This window comes from Falco cherrug, chromosome 1 (genome assembly GCF_023634085.1).
Source record: "Falco cherrug isolate bFalChe1 chromosome 1, bFalChe1.pri, whole genome shotgun sequence".
NCBI classification, from domain to species: Eukaryota; Metazoa; Chordata; class Aves; order Falconiformes; family Falconidae; genus Falco; species Falco cherrug.
Window position 1 is genome coordinate 81,362,273 of NC_073697.1, and position 24,629 is coordinate 81,386,901.

Below are 24,629 nucleotides of genomic sequence, written 5' to 3' on the forward strand. Positions count from 1 at the left end.
AATATGATTATAGGTCAGCTAATACATTCTAGCGGAAACCAGGTCACCCCAAACAAACCTGATTATATTCTTCAGATGCAATTATAAGTTTGGAATGTAAAAATCCATACAGATGTAACTTGGAATTTTGCTAAACATCTGATCTGTTAACACAGAATATTCTGATTAAACAAGTTATACTATAGTAGTAAAGTACATGTTAATTGAATAAAAACTGCCAAATTGATTAATCTGAAAAAGTAGCTTTCATTGTTAAATCATTAGTAAAGGTGAAGACAACAGTGCTGGAATGTGTCCAGAGCAATGGATAGTGAGTTGTCTAAACCATTTTCATCAATGATCTGTAAACAAACATAAAATAATTTCCTAAGAAGCCTGCAAATCACCTGTTATGATAAATGACAGTTTCAAAAAGTTGTTTCAATTACTTTTTCAAGTACATTGCTAAAATGATTACATTTTGATACAGCCAAATGTAAATTTAGACATCTAGGGAAACATAATACAGTTGATGTTTCCAGTGGGGGGCTGAGAAGGTGGGAAGGCACAGGATTTGGAAAGTGAGGCCTGATAGGATATAGGGCAGGTAGTATATAAACATAAACTTCCACTGCTGATACTGCTGGAAAAAAATGACAAGGGATCAGTGGACATGGAAGTAAAATGTTACCAAATTTCTATTTTTTTCTCCAGAACATTAAAGATTCAAATAATAAATTTCCTTCTGCAAAGAGCCGTTCCCATTTTTCAAGAAAACCATACCAAAATCAATTACAATCCTCTAGGCAAGGAGACCGTCTGAGTCCTATGGTAACCATCTTATTATGAGAAACATCTACTTAGTGCATCTGAGAGTAAATAATCAATATTTAATGATGGTATATTCATAGGGCAAGAATTCTTGAGGTCAATTTATTGGGGAAAAACTGAGAATCAAAGGAAGAAACTGAGGGAAAAACTGGCTTCAATATGAAAACTAAACATTATTCCACATTACTGAAACTGGTTAATTAGTAAAGCAAAATACAAAGAGAAACAAGGGATTCTCTGACTCTGTCTTTCTAACTCAAGCAGATACATTTCTGGGAGGATACACTTCAGACAAACAAAGCATTAAATCTGTACTGAGGCAGAGCAGGATGCAATCTTGTGAAATTGAGAAGATACTGTTAGATGAAATGGTTGCATCATGCTTAAATCTATGAATCCATTAAATATATGTTCTGAAAAATCAAGCTACATTGGAATGAAACTAAAACCAGATTTTAAACTGCTAGTTGTATTATAAATGTGATTACGCCAGAGGCTCCTTCCAGCACAGCTGAATTCAGGTATTATTAGGGGATCATGACAGTAGGGGAGACTCTGCTGTCTTCAATGAGCTTTAGAGCAGGTTGTTAATCCCCAGAATGTTTTCACCAGTCACAGCAGGGGTTATCCAGCTATCACCCAGACCAACTAGCTCATTCTTGATGGCTTTAACTGCAAAATTGAGGGAAAATGTAATTCACAGCACAAAAAGTTTCCAGTCTCTAGAGAACAGTTTTTAAAACAGCACAGTTTTTGCATTCAGAAATATTTTAGATGCTCCTGTTGTAAGAGTAGGATATACAGATCTATTCACTGTATATGCTGCATGGCTCTTGTTGACTATCAAACTCATGATACTTTAAAATGAATGTTCTGAAAAGGTATATAAGGAGCCAAAAAGGCACAAGAATTACAGAGGTAATTATTTTTTTTTCCTCTTTATTAATTTAAGATGCTAATTAATACAGAAAAAAATAATAATCTAGTGGGAAAAGCAAAGAAATGTTTTACATCTGTATAAAATGTCATAATGATCATAAGTAGTTTCCAGTCACAGGAGAACATTTTCTTGAAACATTTACTTAAGGCTAAATCTTCTCAGATTAAAATATAGATTTTCCAACAGATTTTACAAAATCTAGAAGTTCTCAGGCAAGGGCCCTGTTGAGAAGAAGATAGGAGAACAAAGACCATATGAAATGTATGCACACCAGGAAGAACATTAATGAGAGAACTGGGCTTGTGCAGCCTGGAGAGCAGGCGGCTTTGGGAGCACCTAATAGCAACCTCCCAATGCCTACAGACATTCTCAAGAAGACAGTCAGGCTCTCCACAACTGGCTCTGCAGCGACTGCTATTAGAAAAAGCAGACAGGCTTTCACACACACAAGACCTTCAGGTCTGACACAGAAGCAGAATACTTCAAAGCCTAAAGAAGAATTACTGAGCATTTAAATAGTAAAACTGCATTTAGACACATAGATCAGGGAAATCAACTACTGACAGAGGTGGTCAAAATGATACATGAACAACTAGATAAATAAATGTTATCAAAATTATCTCACACTACAGACTGTTCCTACCTAAAAACCTTCTTTTGACTAATTCTTTTCACACTTGCAGATTTTCCTTTAATATACATTTACACTCCAATATGCTTTATTTCTTAAAAAGGCAAGTTAAATACAATGTTCCACCTACTAGAACAGTATAAAGTTCAGTTTCTCAGATATCACTCTTATTTATTCTGATTGGTACTAGAAGTGGTGGTGTTGTCCACGTGGATGAAAAAGGAGCAGCAGTATAAGACATACACTGTCACTGTGTGATCACAAAAATGTAATGACATTAAAGTGACTAGATACTCCTGGATGCAATTCCACAACTTATATAGAGGATTATTATGTATCTTTTAAGGATCACTTTGCCCTTGTGCTCCTATCCCTTTTCCTTCCATCCTCTCTCCTGCAGTGTTTAAATGGTCTCAGTAACCTGTCCTCTTTCACCTGCTGCTACCTGTGTCCTCCCTTTCTTCCTCACATTATTGGCCTCTTCCATTGCCCCTCTCCCCAGGTCTCTTTAACTTCTTCAATTTACTCAGCCTTATTCCTCCTTACCTACCTTTCCTTGGATGCTACTTGGAGGACCACTCAAAGAGCCAAGAATAGCCAAGAGCGTAAGAAGAAAATTATCCTCACTTTCACATCTACGTAAGTCCATAGAGCAAAGAAAAAGCAGATACATTGAGAATCTGCTCTATTCTGGTAGTCCTAAAGCCTGGGTCTACTGAGTGCAAATAGTATCTTCAGAACTCTACTGAACTCCCAAGAAGTGTCACCCCACTGTATAGATCAGTGACTGCTTGGAGATTTTTACTGTGTCAAACACATTGTTTTTGTTGCCATATGTTCTAGTTAGAATCTCGCTGCATGAACCATCAATACCAAGTCCCAGAGTGTGATGTACAAATCTTTCAATAAAATGGCGTAGCATTTTTTAACATGAGTGAAATCATGTTTTCTTCCTAATATCTCTTTTAGGACTGACCACAGTATATTAGCAGAAAAATTAAAAACTAAAAGCAATAAAAAACCTGTTGTTTGAGACAGCCAGCACTAAAAGAATGCTTCAGTCTAAATGGTCAACATTGAGGAATTAAACAGAATCTGATAATAGACAGGACCAGATGCTTATCACTTGTACTTGTAAAAGTATTTATATAGGTAATATAAACTAAAAATTTCCATTACAACTTCAAAAATCTAGCAAAAAGTGTGCATGTGTTTGGACACATTAAGTATATCAAATTTTAGCTACAGAATGAGTTAACTGGTAAAAGACAATGCTGAACTTAAGGTATTTTAAAGAAAATTTAATTCCTCTTACCTGAGACAATGCCAAAATGAAAGCATAAGCATGTTTTCAGAAGTTTTATTTTTAGTGCACACTGGAAAAGGCTGACGTGTTAACAAGAGGTCAAACTATTCTTGAGTCTGTCATCCACTATTAAAAATTGTACTTAAGTGTGATAGAACGATGGTTCAGTGTTCAGTGCTGGCATCTACTGAACAGTTCTGGATGAGAAAGCAGTTTTACAGTATTTTCCATTCACTTCTATTTCAAATTACCACCTTGATGATAAATCATTATCATTAAAATATGTTGATTTTTCATGGGAACTGGAATTCAAATTTCTGAAACTGCAAACTTCAAAATAAACAATGTCCTGACACCCCTAAGTCATAATCTACATTGCATATTTTTAACTTTGCTATTAGCATCACACTTCCCACAGTGTGTTCAGTATAGGTTTGCCATTCACTCTCTTTTCTGTTTATAATACAGACAGATGCATCAGATGCCTCTAATCAATGATGTGAATTTTGGAAAGCTAGCAATCTGCTAACACTTTTAGCCACACAGGTGAAGGAAAGCTTCGCTTATTATTTAACAATCTATTTATCCATAATGGCACTAGTTTTATTTTAGGTAGAGGTGCCAGAAAATATAAACTTTTATCTTAGGAGCTGTTTATACCACCTGTTCCCAAAGGAACGAGCTAGTCATGCCCTTTTTACTACATATATTAAAGTTTTCTCAAAGCACTGTGCTGAGTTTTCTGCATAACAAATTTGGGATGTGTTGAAAATGAAATTCCGCTGATAACTACCAAAAATTTAGCTTATCATGCAAAGTAGCATTAAAACCCAAAAGCTTTTGTATGCATATAAACAATGGGTCAGATAAGTACAAAAGAGAACGTTTCCTTTGACTATTAAAATTTCTAGGAAATAAAATCCATACACTGGTAAAGACGGAACCACGTCCCGAATTCATTAGGTGGCTTAAAAAATGACTATCAGGCTCAGTGCAGTGCAATTGTATTTTACATTTTTGAGCTCCACTGCAGAAGTTCTCACTACCTTCTCAATAGCCAATCAACTCAATGTTCTGAAATGCTTTTATTTTGCTATGATTTCTACCTTATGTAACACATAAAAAGTATACAAATTCAGATTAACTGACAAGCTAGTGAGAATGTGTTCTACTTTCGTTCAAAGCAATATCCTAAGAATTCCAAAAGGGAGTACTTCAGTAAGGAGAGGGGGACGAATAAAAAATTATAAAGGTAAACACATCTGCTTTATTCTCTTAAAGGAGGATAAAAGCAAAATTATTTTTAAAAATGTCACCTATGACAGGCATACTCTATATCAGATCATATGAAATCACATTTACATCACCAGAGACTATCTTTAGAGTGTAACTTGTGTGACCGAATCAGCAGGTTTTAAATTAAAGTAGTAGTAGTACTGTGTTTAAAATGTGTAGGTGGGGGAACAAAAGCCCGCAATCCTATCCAGATGGTTTTACCTGTGTCATTTTCTTCCCTAATAATCCCTAATCGGCTGCATGAACTCATGTTCTGGGAGAAATATAAAAACAAGCAGAGAAGAGTTAATAATAAAGACCTTCTCTTAATCTCAGTTTTCTAATGCTAGCAACTCCTCCCTGTCAAGGGACTTTTTTTAAAACAGAAGCATTTTTTTTAAATTGCTTGTATGAAAATTTGTACCCATGAAGGCAGTTTATTCATGTAGTTGTGATAATGATATTGATAGTAACTACTTTTATTAGTATCTAGCTTAATCTTCTTGCATGTACAGAAATGGGTTTCTGTGCCAAAGCAAGCAAATCAGAGTATCAAAGTAAGCATCTCATGTAAACAGCTATTGCACCTATATTTGAATAATGTAATTATGCAGCTATGGACTATATATGTATTCACAAAATCACCAATTTTTAAGAAACCATGTCCAGACATCAGGGAACACAATGGTAAAGTTCTTCCCCTCAATACACACCACAGAACTTGAAGAGTAAATGACTTCTATAGGAAGAAATTAGACTATGTCTTTTGGATTGTCTTAGAAGTAACTGGGTTTATATTACGTCTTCCTTCATTCACATCTTTCATGACACTGATGGTCATCATAACTTACTGCCAGTAGATTTTAAAGCACTTGTTGCAAGTGGTGCTCACTCCATAGCATGTGATTTTACAAATCCTGTAGTTAGCTGATCTAAAATTACTGTATCACATTACAATTCCTGAAAACAGGATTTTGCATAGGTGTAGCTATTTCTGCATAATCGCCACAGATCAGTTCTTTAGAGGATACGACAATTAGGTAACTAAAAATCTTGGAAACTGGACAGGTGTATATAAATGTTTTCTTGTTAAGGGTAAACAAATCTTAACCAAACATAAACAAATGCTAGTTTTGTAATTTGGCAAAATTCACAGTTTTCACAGACTGCAGAAGGCAAATGGAGGTGACCAAGCTACTTCGTATCACCGGATTACTAAAAATTCAGCATGATCAAATAATTTATTTATCCTCAGCTGCCTTCTCAGAATGTCTGAGGAGTCATTTTCATGACAGTTAAAAAAAAACAAGTTAAGACTTTTGAAATGACAGTTATAATTAGTATTACTGAAAGCAGCTAAGTAAAGATATTAACATTTGAATTATAAAATTTTCCTGCATGGAAGACTTCCTCTGAAGCGTTTAAAGCTTAATAAACCCCCATGTAGCTGAACTCAGTATCTTGTCACAGGAAGTGTCAGGCAGGTTTCCAGCGCTACTAATTCTGCCTCTGGTATCTTCCGTCAAGTACTTGGCACTGTTGAATAAACTTCTAGATGAACGGGAATGCCTTAAGTTAATGCAATCAGACTCAATAGTAAAAATAACTATCATTTTACTAGATTTACTTCTAATCAATATGTAGTAGTCATTAAAGTAACATATTTAAAAGGAAAAAAAAAAAAAAAGGCAAAACCAAACAGGTGAAGTGTAAACTCAGGAATGCATTTTTCTGAGCAGAGGAAAGAAATGGAAGGGGAAAGAAGAATCAAGGCAGATAAATGGCAGGTAAACAAGGTTTATAGGACCCACTACCATTCAACAGAGGATAAAGGAAGCTACATCTTGGTAGTGGTAGAGATTTCTTTGGCACATTGAACTCCCAACTTAGCAAATGAATGTGATCACTGTTGCTCCGCATTTCTGGAGAGCCACGGTTATCCAGGCACAAGGCAGCATGGGCAGGCTGGAACTGATTTGGACCTGCTAAGCACTCCAGCAGGTGAGATGAAGTCCTGTGATGACTCTCATGTCATGAGTGCCAAATTTGACACTTGGTTTACCTCAAGAACATACAGGAAGAAAGACTGGAAAAAGTCTTCCTCCCACACTACCATCAAGCCCTAGAAACAACACCATGACTACTGCTGCTTTGCCTTATTCAGGCATCCAGTTCCTTTTTCCCTTCATATTCCCTTCATATACAACACATCTATCATGAGGAAGCTATCCAAATTTTAACAGCAAAGTGAAAAATATGTCAGTTCACAGAATGAATCAGAGATTTCATTTTACTTTTAAATAAACTTCAGATTACACACTCTGCATTCGATGACTCTTGGATATCATTACGTAAACTTTTTTAAAATCAAGTTATCTACACATTCTCACTTTAATGTATTCAATGTTTCATAGTTTTTAATATGAATTTAATGTTTAAGTGAGGGCTACATGTATTTTTATACTTCTCGTAATACTTACGGGTCTTCCGAGCAGAATCTTCTACAAAAAGAGAAGAAATGTCTTCATCCACCCCTGCTTCATTCTTTGCAATACAAGTATACGCTCCTGTATCTTCATAGCGCACGTTGCTGATGTGAACCTCACTACCATTTGCTGAAAGAAGAGGAAAAATTCAGCAGGCGGACATGCTACAGTGCTTTCAGATTATACATTCAGAAGGCTTTTTCCGCTCATGCTAATTAAGCCATTTTCATTTCTGAGTTCATAACTTGGATGCATGCCAAACTAATCTAAATGTATTCAACTGGCTAGTGAATTCCATGCACTATTATTTATCTCACGGATAACTGGAATACCTCAGCTGATTTTGCACTTCAAAGCCAAATATCAGCCTGAGGTTTTATATATGTTTAAATGACTATCACTGTCTTTAAAATCAGGTAAATGCTATGTTTTTATTGTGTTGCATTTGGTCAGTTGCCACTATCACTGACTTTACACAAAATAACCCAAGCTTCCATGGAACATAATGGGCTAAAGTTAAAACATAAATAATAATTTTAATAAAATTATCTGTTTCTAGCAGGCACCTCATTTTTGTGTGTGTGTGAATGCAGTGTAATAACAGAAGAAAACAGGCACATTGGAATTTTACACCTACATCAGCGTAGGAGTCCAAGGAAACCATGAATTAGTTGTATGTCGGCTTGAGCAGGAATGTCAACAAACAGTCCAGGTTTCACAGGCAAAAGTATTTTAAATAATGTGCTGTGAATAATGATGTGATTCAATGCATTTTAAGTATAGTATACTTGTTCAACTGTCAGACCTATCTGACAAAAACAGCTTTATAGGTATTCTGAAGTATGGACAAGAGAAGGCACCAGGTTATGGTGTAATGCTCCTCTTAAACCACCTTTTGCTTGAAGCTAAGACATAGATAGTTCAACCTGGGAAAAATTCAGGGAAAACACAATGAGATTTTCAAAATTTTACTTCAAATAATAATATTCTAGAAAATGTATTTTGCTTGGAGAAGAAACCTTTTTATTTATTTATCTCAAATATACGATACAGAGGTAGAGGGAAAAAAAATCCACTCAAATCCCTACAGGAGTAATTAACAGGGTGCTACTACGGAAGAGGAGTACATCACTTTCTGCTCATTGCTGAAAGTGTTTCTGCAAGGTAATTGTTCATATACACCCAGAAGACAGGGCCATTAAAGAACAGAGGACTATGACACCTATAGGGAATGTAAGACTCTCTTCAGAGAAGCATTGCTGTCTGCCTGCTCTGCTGTTTCTCACGCTGACTACTGTCTTATCATAACACACATCCTGTTTCTGCAGATGAACAAGAGAAGGCTTTGAAAGGAACAATGGCAGCATTACTTTTTTTTTTTTTTTTTTTTTGCTATGGCTAGTTAAAAATCACCAGAAGGACTGCAGAAGCTAGAAGGTTTTGTGCTGGGCAGGTTCATTGAATTTGCTGAGCCCTGAGGATTCACAGAAGATTCATAAATACCAGTTTGGTTTTTATTCTTTCTTTATTTATTTATTTAATAAACTTTATTGTTGATTAAAAATAAGACTTTACTTTAGGGCTTGGGTTTGGTTTTGGTGTTTTTGCTTTGGTTTTCCTGGTTTTGTTTTGTCTGTTTCTTTCTCCTTGTGTGTGCAGTGTCTTTGCACTTTCCTGGAGGCTGTCTGAAACCCCTCAGAAAACAGCACATGCATTTCAGGTATTTCTTCTTCTGTCCTTTCTGCCACCAGGTCCCCAAGTCACACTAAGATTCCTACCAGTTAAAAAAACCTTCTGTTTTCAACTGAGCTGCAGTACAAGTAAAGTTTGGTCTATGTTATGATTTATATTTGAATTTGGACTCATGAAAAATAACTAGATCAATATAAATGCATTAGAATAAATCCTTACAGGAAAAAAAACATTGCCTCTTACTTTAAGTATTAGTGTTGAATACTCGTTGAATGGCATTAATATAGTTGTAGGGGCAAATTCTAATACCAGGTTGGGACTGGGTCTTGGGCTGCTTGCTCTGCTCAGAGGCTGCACTTTTTTGAACAACAGAGAAGAGCATATTGGAATTTGCTGGTAATCCTGCCAGTAAGTACAACTGTTATTCTAACAAAAAGAAAGCAGAGAAGATGTGTGCCTTGGGGAGTAACTGGAAGATATCTTATGAAATATTTTAGCTTAGACTTCAACCCTTGATTAAAATGATGTAGGAAGGACAACTAGTACAGAAAGGATGCACTGACAGAGCATTCTCAACCTGTAGAAAACAATAAATATGCCCCTTTACCTTGAAGAGTTAGCTGTTTGGATAACTTCGGAGTGATATCAATTCCATTCTTCAGCCAACCAAGTTGTGGGTTGGGAATACCTTCAGCATGGCAACGCAGGCTAGCCGTCACCCCTGGCTCCCTTGCCTGGCTCTCTGGATAGACTCGGATGACTGGTGGAACTGAAGGCAGGAAAAAATTACAATTAGTAGAAAAAAAGTATTATTTTCATTTTAAGAAAAAAGAATTCTAAGCAATTCTGAAGGCTCCTGCAGCTATATATAACAACACACAGAGGTGGTATTAGTCACATATTCAGTGACATTTAATGCTGAACTCTATCACAGTAAATTTATGAAGCAGAAAGAATGTTCTGTGAGAAAATCCTCAATTCACTGCCTGTGGTATCAATGAAAAAAGCCTGAATTCTAATTCAATACTTTGGGATTAAGTACTAAGATTTTTATGTTTCCTTATATTTATTTATAAAATATGAATAGTGTACAACCAGTAAGTTATGATGTGATGTACAGAGATTGTAACTGCCCTGTTTTACAAACCCTTTCTTTAACACTTCATCCCCACCTTTCCCTGCATCCAAAACACCTATCAGCAATCCGTTTTACCTATACAAAACATTTAACCACAGAATCATGTAATAGTTGAAGCTGAAAGGGACATCCAGAGGTCATCTTTTCCAGTGCCCCTGCTCAACCAGGGTCCCTTAGAGCCAGTTGTCCAGGACCAAATCTAGGTTTTAGCCAGGCATCCTCAAACTTTAACCAGTGGGCTGGCAGGCAGATGAAGTGGCAGGCAGTCATCTGTGGCTGCTTGGTTTCCCCCCTCAGCCCCTGGTGGGGGGGGTGGGGGGGTAAGGGGGTTCTGTAAATACTGGGGGCTGGATTGAGGACCCTGGGGGGCCGTATCTGGCCCGCGGGCCGTAGTTTGAGGACCCCTGCTTTAGAGTATCTCCAAGGAGGGAGAGTCTACCACCTCTCTGGGTAACCCAAGCCAGTGTTTCATCACCCTTACAGTAAAAAAAAGTGTTTCCTGATGTTCACACAGAACCTCCTATGCCCAGGATACCATTTACCTTCTTTCACTACATAGGCACATTGCTGGCTCATGTTAAACCTGGTCCCCATCACGACCCCTAGGTCCTTTTTGGTCAAACTGCTTTCTACCTGGGTTGCCCTCAACATATATTTGTGCAATGGGATGTTTTTCCCCGGGTGTAGGACTTTGCAATTCTCCTTGTTGAACTTAATGACATTCCTGCCAGTTCATTTCTGCAGACTGACATGTTCCTTCTGAATGGCAGCATGACCCCCAGGGGTATCAGGCACTCCTAGTTTGATGTCATCTGCAAACCTGCTGAAGACACAACTCTGCCCCATCATCATGATCATAGAATCATTTAGGTTGGAAAAGACTTTTAAGATCATTGAGTCCAATCACTAACCGAACACTGTCAAGTCCATCACTTAACCATGTCCCTAAGCACCACATCTGCATCTCTTTTAAATATTCAGGGATGATGACTCCACCACTTCCCTGGGCAGCCTGTTCCAGTGCTTGACAGTACCCTTTCATAGGATTCATCAGGCTGGGCCTGATCCCCTGGTTGTCTTGTATGTGCCGCATGATAACACTGAAGATGATCTGCTCCATCACCTTACCCAGCACTGAGGTCAGGCTGACAGCCCTGTAGTTCCCTGGATCATTCTTCCTTCCCTTCTTTTAGATGGGCATCACATTAGCTAACTTCCAATCAACTGGGACCTCTTTGGTTAGACAGAACTGCTGATAAATGATGAAAAGTGGCTTGGTGAGGACTTCTGCCAGCTCCCTGTGTTCTCTTGGGTGGATCCTGTCCAGCTCCATAGACTTGTGTGTGCCTACATGATGTAGCCAGTTGCTGATTGTTTCCCCTTTTGAATATGGAGGCTTCATTCTGCTCCCTGTCCTTGTCTTCCAGCTCAGGGGCTGGGTACCCAGAGAAAAACAGGTCTTACTATAAAAGACTGAGGCAAAGAAAGCATTAAGTACATCAGCCTTTTCCTCATCTTTTGTCACGTTTCCCTCTGCATCCAATAAAGGATGCAGAATCTCCTTAGCTCTCCTTTTGTTGTTAATGAATTTATAGAAACTTTTTTTATTGTCTTTTATGGCAGTAGTCATATTATGTTCTACTTGGGCTTTGGCCCTTCTAATTTTCTCACTGCATAACCTCATGACATCCTTGTAGTCCTGAGTTGCCTGCCCCTTCTTCCAAAGGTCATAAACTTTCTTTTTTTCCCTGAGTTCCAGACAAAGTTCTCTGTTCAACCAGGCTGGTCATCTTCTCCATCAGCTCATCTTTTGGCACACGAGGACAGCCTGCTCCTGTGTTTTTAAGATTTTCTTCTTGAAGAGTGCCTCCCTTCCTGCAGTTCTTTGCCCTTCAGGACTGCCTCCCAAGGAACTCTGTTAACCAGTCTCCCAAGGCCAATGTCAGCCCGCTCTCCAGAAGTCCAAGGTAGCAGTTCTGCTGACCTCCCTCCTTACTTCTCTAAGAATCAAAAACCTCTATCGTTTCATGATCGCTATACCCAAGAGAGCCTCCAACTATCACATCACTCACAAATCCTTGACTGTTAACAAACAGCAGGTCCAGTGGGATGCCTTCCCCAGTTGATTCACTCACCAGCTGTGTCAGGAAGTTATCTTCCACTCCAGGAATCTCCTAGACTGTTTCCCCTCTGCTGTATTGTATTTCTAGCAGGCATCTGGTAAGTTGGAGTCCCCCATGGAAACAAGGGCTAGTATTATGAAAACTTCTACCAGCTGCTTAAGGAATATTTTGTCTGCCTCTCTGCCTCTTCATCCTAGTTGGGTGGTCTATAACAGACTCCCACCATGGCGTCTGCCTTGTTGGCCCTCCCCCTGATTCTTACCCATAAACACTCAACTCTGTCATCACCATCATTAAGCTCTAGACAATCAAAACACTCCCTGACATACAGGGCTATCCCACTGCCTCTCCTTCCTTGCCTATCTCTTCTGAATTTATAGCCATCCACTGCAGCACTCCACCATATTTCCATGACAGCAACTATGTCATAGTTTTCCTCCTGCACGATGGTTTCCAGCTCCTCCTGTTTGTTGCCCATGCTGTGTGCTTGGGCATGGCCATTGGTGTGGATGCACTTCAGCTGGGCTACTGATCCTGCCACCTTACTGGGGGGAGAAGCCCTAATTCCTATGTGACCATTCTCAGATGCTTCCATGGTTTCTATCACATCAATAACCCTTGTGTTTTTGCTGCCACATGGATCTCCACCCCCTGCCTGCACTTAGACAGCAGACTGGAGGACCTTGCTAGCACACTACCCCTTGAACACTGGTATGCTGCCCCCAGGCTCATCTCTAGTGAGCCTGGTTTTATCCCCTTCCCCCTTCAAATCTAGTTTAAAGCTCTTTCAATGAGCCATGCTAACTCCTGTGCAAAGACCCTTTCCCTGCATTGAGACAGGGGTACCCCGTCTGTCACCAGCAGCCCTGGTGTCGTGTAGACCAACCCATGATCAAAAACCCCACAATTCTGCCGGTGACGCCGGGCTCGGAGCCAGGTATTGAGCTGCTGGCTGTTGCCATTCCTTCCCTCACCATTCCCTGCAGCCGGCAGGACAGAGGGGAGCACAGCTTGTGCCCCCGATCCCCTCACCAGTCATCCCAAGGCCCTGAAGTCTCTCTTGACTGCTCTCGACTTCTCATTGCAACTTCACCGCTGCCTACCTGAAAAACCAGTAACAGATAATTATCCAAGGGCTGTGCCAGGGTAGGAAGCTTTCTCCTCGCACCTTTAATCCGGGCCCCAGGGATGCAGCAGACCTGCCCAAGAGATGGGTCTGGTCCGCACACTGGGCCATCTGCTCCCTTCAGAAGGGTCCCCTGTGACAATGGCCCGTCTGTCTGTCTTTATGGAAGCTGTTCTAATGTGGGGAGCAGGCTGACGTAACCATGGCGATACCTCCATGCTAAATGAACCATCACCCTCATTATTGTTTGGTTCTACTTACAGAACCTCACACTTACCAAGCGAGGGTGCTGGGAAGGTGGGGTGCAGGCCCTGTTCTCCTGGCCTGTTGGTAGCCCTCCCAGCTGCTGGTGCTCCCTGGCGTTCTCTTTTATACACCTGTGGGGGCTTGGCTGCCGTTACTCCTGGCCCTGTCTGAGTCCCATCAGCCACTGCCATGTAAGCCGGGGGCTCCTGGGGGCTCCCTTGGCTCCCCGATGTTCCCCAGTGCGGGGACCCCCTGCACACCATGCTAGAGCGCTGTGCAGCACCAGAGCTGCTCACCTCAGCCGCCACCAGCGAGGATGTTACACAGCACCGAGTGCTGACATCACTTTTCCAGGGTTTGGAAACTTGCTGCGGAATATGCTTGCCAACTACAAACCTGTCTCATTCCACACGTCAGTATTGGCAGACAGAGGGCATACGATGTCACAATGCACATATTCCTATTGATAATCGCTGATTAAGCAAGATTTTAAAATCTTGCTGTATAGGTTTTTTTAGATGAATAACTATTGATTTTATCTTTAATTATGTACAGAGAGAACTTGCTTGAGGTTGTTTCTAACAATAAAAAGAATTAACTGTAATGAAGGTTAAAGAAGTGTATTTCCTATTCTCCAAAGTTTTGTTTAAAGCAGCTTTAAAAATGTGGAATACTTAGTTGGTGTCACAAAACACAGCTGGGTAGAGGATGAAGTATCAGTTGATAATGAAAGAAGATAACAAGATCAAAAATTAACTGCACCTATTTTGGCATGAGATTAGATATTTTCAAATGCTATCCAACCGTTTACAAGAAATGTCCCAGCATGCTGTCCTATTAGAGCACAGAAATGCCTGAGATTTTCTACGTTGCAAGAAATACACAAGTGTACTGTGTCTCAGATAGGATGTAAAAATCAGTCCGTTTCAGGGATATTTTAAACCCAGTTAGAGATGAGGGTCTTTTCAAATAACATACATGGAAAATTACACATAATCCCAATGTGCAAACTGCAAAAATACAATTAAAGAAGATGGAGGAAGATTAAAAATGTGAAAATTATGGCTGCTAATTCTTTAGACTACCAGCTGAGAGCAAAGGCACATAAAAACCAGGGATTACAGGTTTGTATTGAGTTTTTGGAAGGGACTTTGCTTTTACAGACACAGATCTCTACTTTTCATTTCAAGCATGACATTCCCATTCCTGCTTCCCTTCTATTTCTTCCGTGTTCTGTGTCCCTTCCCACAGGATTTGTGTTCCATACCCAGACCTTGCCTTCCCTGCTGTGTTCCTCAGACCGAGCCTCACTCGGCCTGAACCTCTGTCAGTATCTCTGCTGACAGCCTTATTCTGCCACACTTCCCAGGGTCCAAATTTCATGTCTGCCCTGATCAGCATTTCTTGACAGAAATTATACCCCCTGTTGCAGATTCCCCACTGCATCAAAGCCAAATAGTTTATTTCTCTACCTTGCCTTGAGGAGCAAGAAGCTGCTTCTCCTTGGAGACACAACTGCTGTCATTTAATACTCTCAAGCATCTCAGCAACACAACATTTAGGCCTAACAGCAAGGCATTGCAACTCACTGCATTCTAACTGCATAGGATCTTTCTCATCTTTTTTGTGCCAGTGAACTGTTCTCATTGCACAGAAAATCTTATGGGTATTTAACTATCACTCCTTGACAGACTTTTACTGAGTGTGCATAAAAAGAAAATTTTTATTAGTTCAATTCTGGTGAATTTTCATAGAATATAAAAAAAAAATATCTATTAGTTCACCATCAGGAAAAGGCAGAAGATACTTTTAGGGCAACTTTACTCTTAGCAAAGTTCTAGCAAATACTGTAACTGTTATCAAATACTTCCTAAACAAACAAAATCAAACCCTGCATCACAAGATGCTATTGTTGCTAAATTAACTATCAATGGTCAGGATATGGGAAGGTGAGGACCTGCTCAAATGAAATCAAGTCTAAGTTTTCTTCTACTATCTCATATTTCTGTAGTAGATCTTGTTCTCTTTAGCAATGTTTTCCCACACACAGAGGTACCTGAATGACAGTTTATTTCTTGCCCTCTCTTTCCTCCATTTGCTGCCATTTCCTACTTTCATCAGCAAATCTATGTCTGATAGGTTAAGTATACAATTAGAAAAGTTTTTGAACCCTTGTTTTGCATTGTATTTTTTTATTTTATATTACCCTAGAGCCTACCTTTAATATGCCACCAAGAACCATTCACCTGAGGCATGCAGGCAATTAAAATATTACTGCAGTGTGGGCTCAGTTTAAAAAGTTAATTTGATATGATGGGTTTGATGTAAACTCTTTGGGTTCATTTAAATCACTTTTTTGTGTAACTGACCATAAATATTACCAGAAAGAAAATTTTAATTACACAAATAATGTGATTGCTTATGCTGACTTTCAGAGAGGTATGTTCTCATATCTTAATCTAAAGCAGCCTACTTACCTCTTTATGAGGGTTCATTACATAGGTTAAAAAGAGAGGGAAGGAAAGACACTGCATGACTGCATTTAGCAGAATCATGTATAATACATAATTGAATGGATCTGTACATCCCTTATAATTTAGTTCAGAAAGCCATGTGAGACTGTTGGTTCCACATATGGTGAATATGTAACTATTCAATACATCTTAAATTGCTATAAACCCCTCTAAAGATTATTTCAGTCTGGTATAGGTTGGGGGGAGGGCAGGGAGAAGAGAGAAAATAGTCTGTTCAAGCTGTCTGGAGTCAGGGGAGAATGCACGTGTTTAAGAAACAAACATAAGATATATAGTGAGCTAGGTTCTTCTATTACTGTATATGATAACTCTTCTTTTTGATAAAGCCGAGATACTTTGTTTGGAAAAACAAAGGTGGTAAACAATTCTTCAGACACTATGACTCAATGATTTATAGCTGGCTAGGCGTCCTTTCTTCACTTTAAGGTACCAAAACTGTTGGCCTTTTGTCTTGGAACTAAGGTGGGGATAATTCTTTTCACCTCTCTGCAAAGAACTTGCCTTGTAAACCAATGTGAAAGCTCAGGAGTAGGATACCATTGTTAATATATAAACAGAAAGGAAAATGTCACATCGGTGCTATGTATATATTAAGCCGATTTGTAACATACACCATAAACGCATATCATTTTTAGAGAGGGTTGAATTTAAGGCGGTCTTCTTTTTTCTTTGTAATATGGTTAATGATATTTTGTTTATCGAGAAAGAGCTTCCCAACAGTGTAATTCTTCAAATTTATACTTTTAAAAATCTAGGCTATGACACATAAAAGCTTGTAAAACAGCAAAACTGAGTTATAAAAAATTAGTATTTAAACTCCTCTAGGTATCACGTCTATAACTGCCAATGAGATCAATAATATAACATCTCTGGTTATGGATAGCATAGATCTGTAACTCGATAAACATAAAGTTAATGAGAAAACACAAACTTTCTAGGTATTTCAGGTTTTTCAATAGCAATTTTCAAGACTTTGAGTCAGATGTAGATACCATGTTTGTGTAATCCCAAGAACTGTAATAACAAAAAGATCGATTATTTTTAATAATGCTCTTTTAATTAATTTAACCGATAACATAAACATAAGGGAAAAAAATCTGGTTTTATTATTCAAAATGTTTTTTCACTTAACTGATGTATAAGGTTCCATTGTCCTAAATAGCTAACATTAACATATGACATGCTTAACCGAATATGTTAATACCAAAGGGCATTTTAGAGACAGGTGGCCCCCTACCAAATACAACAACCCATATCACAAGAATATCTGAGTTTCTTACATATTTCTTGCTCTGATCACTGTTTACTACTTTGTTTAGAAGAACTTTACCAGCATTCCCCTATAAACTTTTAAATGGCTGCTGCAGAAAAAAACAGAGGCTAATAAGTATAGGGGTAATGATACAAATCCTTCTGAAATTCAAATTAAGACAGATTTTAACAAATTATGGACTTACTATTATAAATATTTTTTGGAAGACTGAACTACATAGCTCTTTTTTTTTCAGTGATACTAAGACCATCACATGCACCTATCATTATCTGAGAATAGACTTTCTAATCCATGGGATTTATGACATGTGATGTCAAGAACACTAAAGGAAAAATACGTAATGAAATGGATTTCAATATCACAGATATATGGCGAAAAAAGTAAAAAATAAAAATGACAGGCTCAGATTCATATAGTCATATAGCCTCAGAATCATTTAGTCAAAAAATGATACACTTTGAAAGTTTCTAAGTATTATGTAAACTCTAATGCTTAGCGTTTAATGAAAGAGTTACTCCTGCCCTATTAAAACTTTGGTTTTGGTTCTTTTTTTAATATTTTTTACGAAAAAGGATTAAATAACAATTTATTGTAATATTGTTTGCAACAGTTACTTTACCATATTATTTGTATAAGATTAGACTGAATTTTCTCACCATAAACCATGTCTTTTATAGTGCGCATTATCTGTATTGTTAAGACTCCAAAGGAAGCTCATTATTCTTTACTACTGTACCAGTCAATTCAAAACTCAAAAAATTCCTGAAGATTTTAATCTTAAAGAAAAATAAATAAAAATTATATATATTTAATATATATAATATAATATATATACATAATATATAAAAATATAGTATTAGCAAACTAGTTGCTGTAAAATATAGTTTTTTTTCCTAAAAATATACAGATTTACACAAATGGAAATAAAGAAAGAACATAAAATCCAGTTACATTGTTTTCATTGAACCTTCACACTGGATCTTTGTGGTCAGTGAAGCTTCAATTATCACATAAACCTTTTGTCTGACTCTCTTGTTAATAGAAATATCATAATATTAATTAGTCATTATCAAAGCTACAAGCACTGACCATCATGCCTGTGCTTTGGAGGAAGATTACTGCTTAGAAGTACAGATCTAAACTGTGGAAGAGCGTTCTTTTTGATTTTTAATCTCAATGGTTTTCACTCAGTTTATCCACAATATGCCAAACAAATGATCCTATTGCTCAAAGGGACTTCTTTCCCCTTTTCCTTGCTCCCCAAATACTCAGCATCCAAAATCATGTTGGAAGGTACCACTCCAGTGCTGACTTGTGGAACAGCAGCTCTCTGAGCAGAGCAAACATGGTCTGTCAATTTGTTAGACAACTTTAAGTTTATATGAATGATAAAAAGGAGTAACAGTAGTGATTGCCTTTGGCACCACAAAGGTTTACAGTGGTTTCCAGATGAAAAATACAATTTTCTGACAGACACGCTGTCACCAGAAAAATCTGCAGTTGTCCTTCACCTCTCTCAAATTATGCTTCTTGGTTTTCTAGTCTCAGAGAAAACTTTCTCCAACTTAAGTGGAGTTTTACCTCATTGTGTGCTGAACTAACAGAAACATGAAGAATCATAGTATTTTAACTGTTCCAATGCACCTCTTCAAGATTATTAACACATTGAGATAGGCAGGGAACCTGCCAAGAATATTATTTTTTTTTAATAAATTAGGGTAAAGCACACATAAAACAGAGGAGGAGAAAGCTGGTCAAGGACCTTCTATTGTGCTCAATCACCAATTATTCTGCTATGTCTGCAGGAATTAAAATATGAGTAAATGACACTTCAGTCTTGTCTTACTTTAGCCAGTATTTTCTACCTGACCTTTTAAATAACTCAAAACAATCTCTCAAGAAAAATTTGAAGGAGCAAAAGATGTTGATGCCATGTATTGGCTCACGGAGGACACTCCATTTACAAGTGTTGGAGGTCAGGAGGGTAAGACACCAGAAAAAAAATATTTTAGAGAGATGGATGGACCAATACTTTAAGCCAATTTCCTGGAGAAACACAATGGCAGAGACAACATGTTAAGAAAACCACAAACCACCACTAAACATCAAAGTATTTTGAAGTGTGAAAAATATTAACAACAGAAAGTCAAATAAAAAGGCTATTGGAAGAAGAATGAATTGTATTAAAGGACAAAGTAATTTGGAAGCTGCATTTGGTGTGAATATCAATGAAAGATATTCATATCAGAAATTATTTCAGCATTTTTGGATAAGACATGTCAAGAAAAGTCATTTATAGTAGGGATTTATGCAACTGACTAACAATTAAAAAACACCAAAAGAATGACGACAACTGCAGTGGCGAAGAAACTATAGAGTATGCTTCAAGAGAAAGTTAAAGCCTGCTAACGCAAAGGAAATTTGCAGGAGAATATTGAGTGCAAACATGATTCTGGAGAGGATTAAATATCAAAATGGAATGACAAACACTGGTAGTTTACTGCAGAAAGGTAGACTTAAGAGTCAAAGATAAATATGAACATTGAAATAACAGGAAGGCACAAGGTCACTCACAAAAATAAGACATTAAACCTCACTGGGGATAAAGTACACTTGGACACTTCATCAGTGGAGATCAATTGCTTAGAATAACTTAGGAAAAAAATTACATCTGGGAATAAAAGCTAGGAGAGGGTACTATTGGTCAAGAGAAGGGACAGGCCTGTCTTCAGTAACCATTGCAGTCAAGTATTGTCCAAGTACAGAGTTGAGGAAAGTGGTTCTTAAAACTTGAACATATGTAGGAAAATGTAAAGATGAAGATTTCAAGTCCAGATACCTCAAGTTCATCTACTAAAATGGTTAGATTTCAAAATAATAAATGTGAATTTAGAAGCCTACATCAATTACAATACTTTCAGGGTAGTGCATTTTTTAAATCTTCTATTAAATGCAACATTCTTAACACAAGAGACCTATGCACTTAATTTTTCCAATCTCTTCTCCAGAATTGCTAAATTAAGGTGAAAAGCTACTTCATCTCTATATATCTATATTTATATATAAGCCTACTTATTATTCTGCAGATAACATACTGAAAATCCTCACAGGTGAAAAGTTCGTAGTGCAGAATAAGTCCTCTGGACTACCTTTAATCCTTTTAATAACTATTATTCATATGGAAAGAATAAATGAAAAATATTATACTTTATTGTTTTGTAAGGTTATTGATAGGAGAATAATAAGGAAAAAAATGAATCTCTTTTTCTGTTAAGCTGTAACACAATATAAAAAAAAGTAAAACAGCAACAACAGATCTGTTTAACAAAATCTAAATCCAAGCCTCTTATGACTTGGTAATTAGAACATTTTTCCTTACCATTCACTTGGAGAATATGAGTTTGATAGAGCTTATCATAGCCATCAGCAAAGCAGGTGTAATTTCCCATATGAGTTGTGGTTACCTTAGTAATGTACAAGGACCCATCATCTCCAAAATCCTACCGGGAAAGATTAAAAACAAGGTTATCATAATTATGCCTGCATTCCTACATTAATTATGCTCATCATCTTGGCAACAAAGCTGTGATGCAAATATCAAGCATTGCAAATATTAACTAGAATAGCTGACAGTAATCTGAAACCCAAACATTGTATTTGTGAGTGGTGGAGTTGTTTGATCTTGCCACGTATATTGTGTCTGTAAAAGAAAATACAACTTTTATTTTAGCAACCAGTTAAACTCTGCAGAAGCAACACAACTGTTTGTTTAGTTTGATAGTTATTTGCAGCAGAAAAGCTGTTTAGGACTGGATCTGATCAAATAGAAAAACTAAAGCTTTGCACAATTTAACAAGGTAAATGACATCCTGTGGAAGCGTGGTCATCCTTTAAAATGAACAGATACACAGGAAAAAAAATTCTTACTCTTTCTTCAATTTAAATCATAATTTTTAACTCCACCCTTTTATATATCTTTAATTGGCATATGGGTTCCACTGGATTAAAGTGCAAAATTTGACCTTCATTTAAATTCCCAGTCCAATTTTAATTAATACAACATAATTTAAAATTTACAACCAGTTGTAAACTATGCCAATTATTGTAAAAATGCATGGAACACTAAATAGTGGTTTATTTTTCTTTTTATTTTCATGTCTGCAAGTCACTGCAATAATAATCCTAGTCTAGCTTCTTCCTATGTCTCATATTCTGAAGGGCTTGTAGAAATCCTGCTAGAAATTGTTTTTTCTAAATTCTATTTCATGATTTACTTTTTCAAGGACACTTCTTGACCGTTAGTTTCTTTTCAATTTCACCTTCCAATCTTTTTATTATTACATATGCAGTGTAATTACACAAACCAGCAATTATTTGAGCAAAGACTATGAAATAGAAAGGTAAAAGTCTGAAAAATGTCTTCCAGCCTCATAGATGTTTCTGCTGTAAAATATATAAATCAGAAATTAGAGTGCATAAATTAAGACATAAAACACGCAAAACAGTCAGCTCCATACTAGGAAAAAGTATGCTGTATCTTCTATAGTATGTAGGTCAGCCCCTGTTCCTGAAGGGAACCCATGTGCTATAATTGTATGCCTAACCCTAACAGTCTATTCTTATGTATACAGTCGTCTTTTTATTTTTATCCTAAACTTATTCATGGTCCTCTTACAGACATTTTATACACCTTAATGCAAACAGCCTTTAAAATCTGTAAATGAAGTTTGTGATTCACTACAGGATACAGTACTGTAAAGTATAGAGATATACAGATTATAATTAAATGCCATATTCACACACACACAGAGGCTTACACACAGAGGCCGAAGTATCCAACAGGTGTCCAATTCATTAGACTAGGGATAATCACCAAGCTACACCATCTACAGGTCTCATTAGATTCTGTGACTCATTACAGGAGCACTAGTTTCGCAAATGCTTTTCGAGGTTCTGGGACTACTGAAGGCAGGGGTTACGGTAAGGACCACGGCAAAGGAGACTTCAGTACATCAGCCTCTTTCCGTTGTCACCATGTCCCACGCCCGCTCAGCAGCAGGCTCCTGTTTCCCTACTCTTCCTCTTGGTGCTGACAGAGCCCTGAAGCCCGGTGGAAGCCCTTCCTGTCCCTCACCAGATTCAGCGCCGCCAGGGCATTGTCTTTCCTAATCCTGCACATTCAAGTAGTGACTCCACGTTCTTCCTGGATCACCTGTCCTTGCTTCCACCCTTCTTCCTTTTTACCTGTGTTCTGTCAGGAGCTCCTTGGTCAGTAATACAGGCCTTTGGCTGCCTCGGACAGACCATACTTGAACACAGAGCAGATAACCCTTGAAAAATTCACCAGCTCTCTTAGACCCCTCTTCTTTAAAGCACGGTCTCTATCGGATTCTTCCAAGCACATTCTTGAACAGGCTGAAGTCTACTCTCCTGAAGACCAGGGCTGTGCTCCTGCATTTTGCCTTGCTGCCTCCTCTGAGGCTCCTTGACTCTTCCCATCTCACTGTCACTGCAGCCAAGGTTGCCCTGACCTTTACATCCCAACCATCTCCTCCTTATTTGATTCTTCACAAATTTTGTAACCTTCTTTGTAAATTCCTCAAATGCACAGAACAGTCTAACAAAAGATTTTAAAAAACATAAACTCAGCTGTAATACCTCACTCAGGGCACCTGTAAGCTGCACAATAAAAGAACTTTGATAAAAAAGTATTACCATATGCTGCCTTATTCTTACATTCTCTCCTTTGAAGGTTATCATGACAAAATACTGGGCCAGATTAACCTCTGGTCCATTATGACTATCCTTATATATTTTCCACGATCTCACCTACCACTTCTCCAATTTATTTGGATTAATTTTTTTTCAGTTCCCACTTCCCAATTTTTCTTCTTTCCCAGAGAACATAATCTTAATGATTTTATGTTCATATTTCACTCAAGCTGCCTTTCCCTATAAGACCTCCAATCAGTAAATTTTTCTGGTTTATTTTGTTAAATATACTCAAAATACTATTCAGAAGACTTATGTCTCACTGTATTACTTTGCCCAAAGGGGTTTGGGCAACTAAATTTCACATTGCACATGTGCTTCAGATCATTCTGCTAGTTGCTCACTAAGAGAAGAAAATAACCCATTGTAAAAATTAATCCATCTGGTAAGACTCTCAGTAACTTGCCTTTCTCAAGGCAACTATCACTTTCTGTACTAGCACTTCAGTTACACAGACAGTATTTCTACCAAATCTTCAATATGCCATTCCATGTTACCATTACAAAATCAGAAAAGAACCCCCCTTAACATTTACTTTTCAACTTTGATTATGTGAATCAACTCAACTAGATTTCCCTTCAGAAATCCCCATGAAAGTAACAAAAAATGTTCCTAATTGGATATTTATCTTTATCTCTTTCTTAAGTGTATAAAGAAGTAAATTCAATTAACTTTCCACCCTTACTAGCTAAACACGTTTTCAAAGTGTTGCTCTTCAAGTTACGACCAAAAGAATGAAGAACAGCTGTTCAAAAGAACCACACTAGCGGTACTTACATTTTATCTAGCAAATGGGTAATATTATTGCTGTCTACATTTTTTTTGCCTAATCTCTGCCACTGTGAACAAAACAGGACATTGGATGGAGTGTATTAACATTTAGCTGCTACAATGAAGTCAAGACTAGTTTAATTTAACATTCCTTATTTAAATTATTAGATATGCTTTGAAGCACGCTTACCTATTCCAGGCCTTTGAGTGATTCACTGTGGTGTGATGATACCTTTAGGTACCACAGTGATTTTCTAAGTAAACTGATGTCTGTGCTACGGCTTCTCCCTTCTTTTTCATAGAAACCATGGATAAAATACCCCTATGGTTATTTTACTGAGACATCAGTATTCCAGCAGGATTCCCACATGACATCACTTGCTTTTTTAACAACAAAACAAATGTTCCTAGCCTACTGTTATACTGAGTTCAATGTTTGTCTTGTTAATTAAAGCAAACAATTCAATAAAACAGAGCAGTATTTGGAAAGGGATGGTGAAGCACAA

General features: G+C 37.6%; 1 protein-coding gene across 4 annotated transcripts in view; it reads right to left on the bottom strand.

The window, feature by feature from the left end:
* FSTL5 (follistatin like 5) overlaps positions 1-24,629 on the bottom strand; it is a 322,952-nt gene that overhangs the window by 61,226 nt on the left and 237,097 nt on the right. For all 4 annotated transcript variants that reach the window (XM_055696639.1, XM_055696626.1, XM_055696630.1 and 1 more), the window contains exons 8-10: positions 20,960-21,080; positions 9,748-9,909; positions 7,443-7,577 (exon numbers count right to left, since the gene is read on the bottom strand). In XM_055696639.1, coding sequence (XP_055552614.1) covers positions 7,443-7,577; positions 9,748-9,909; positions 20,960-21,080 — 418 coding nt within the window. The remainder of the gene's footprint in view (positions 1-7,442; positions 7,578-9,747; positions 9,910-20,959; positions 21,081-24,629) is intronic.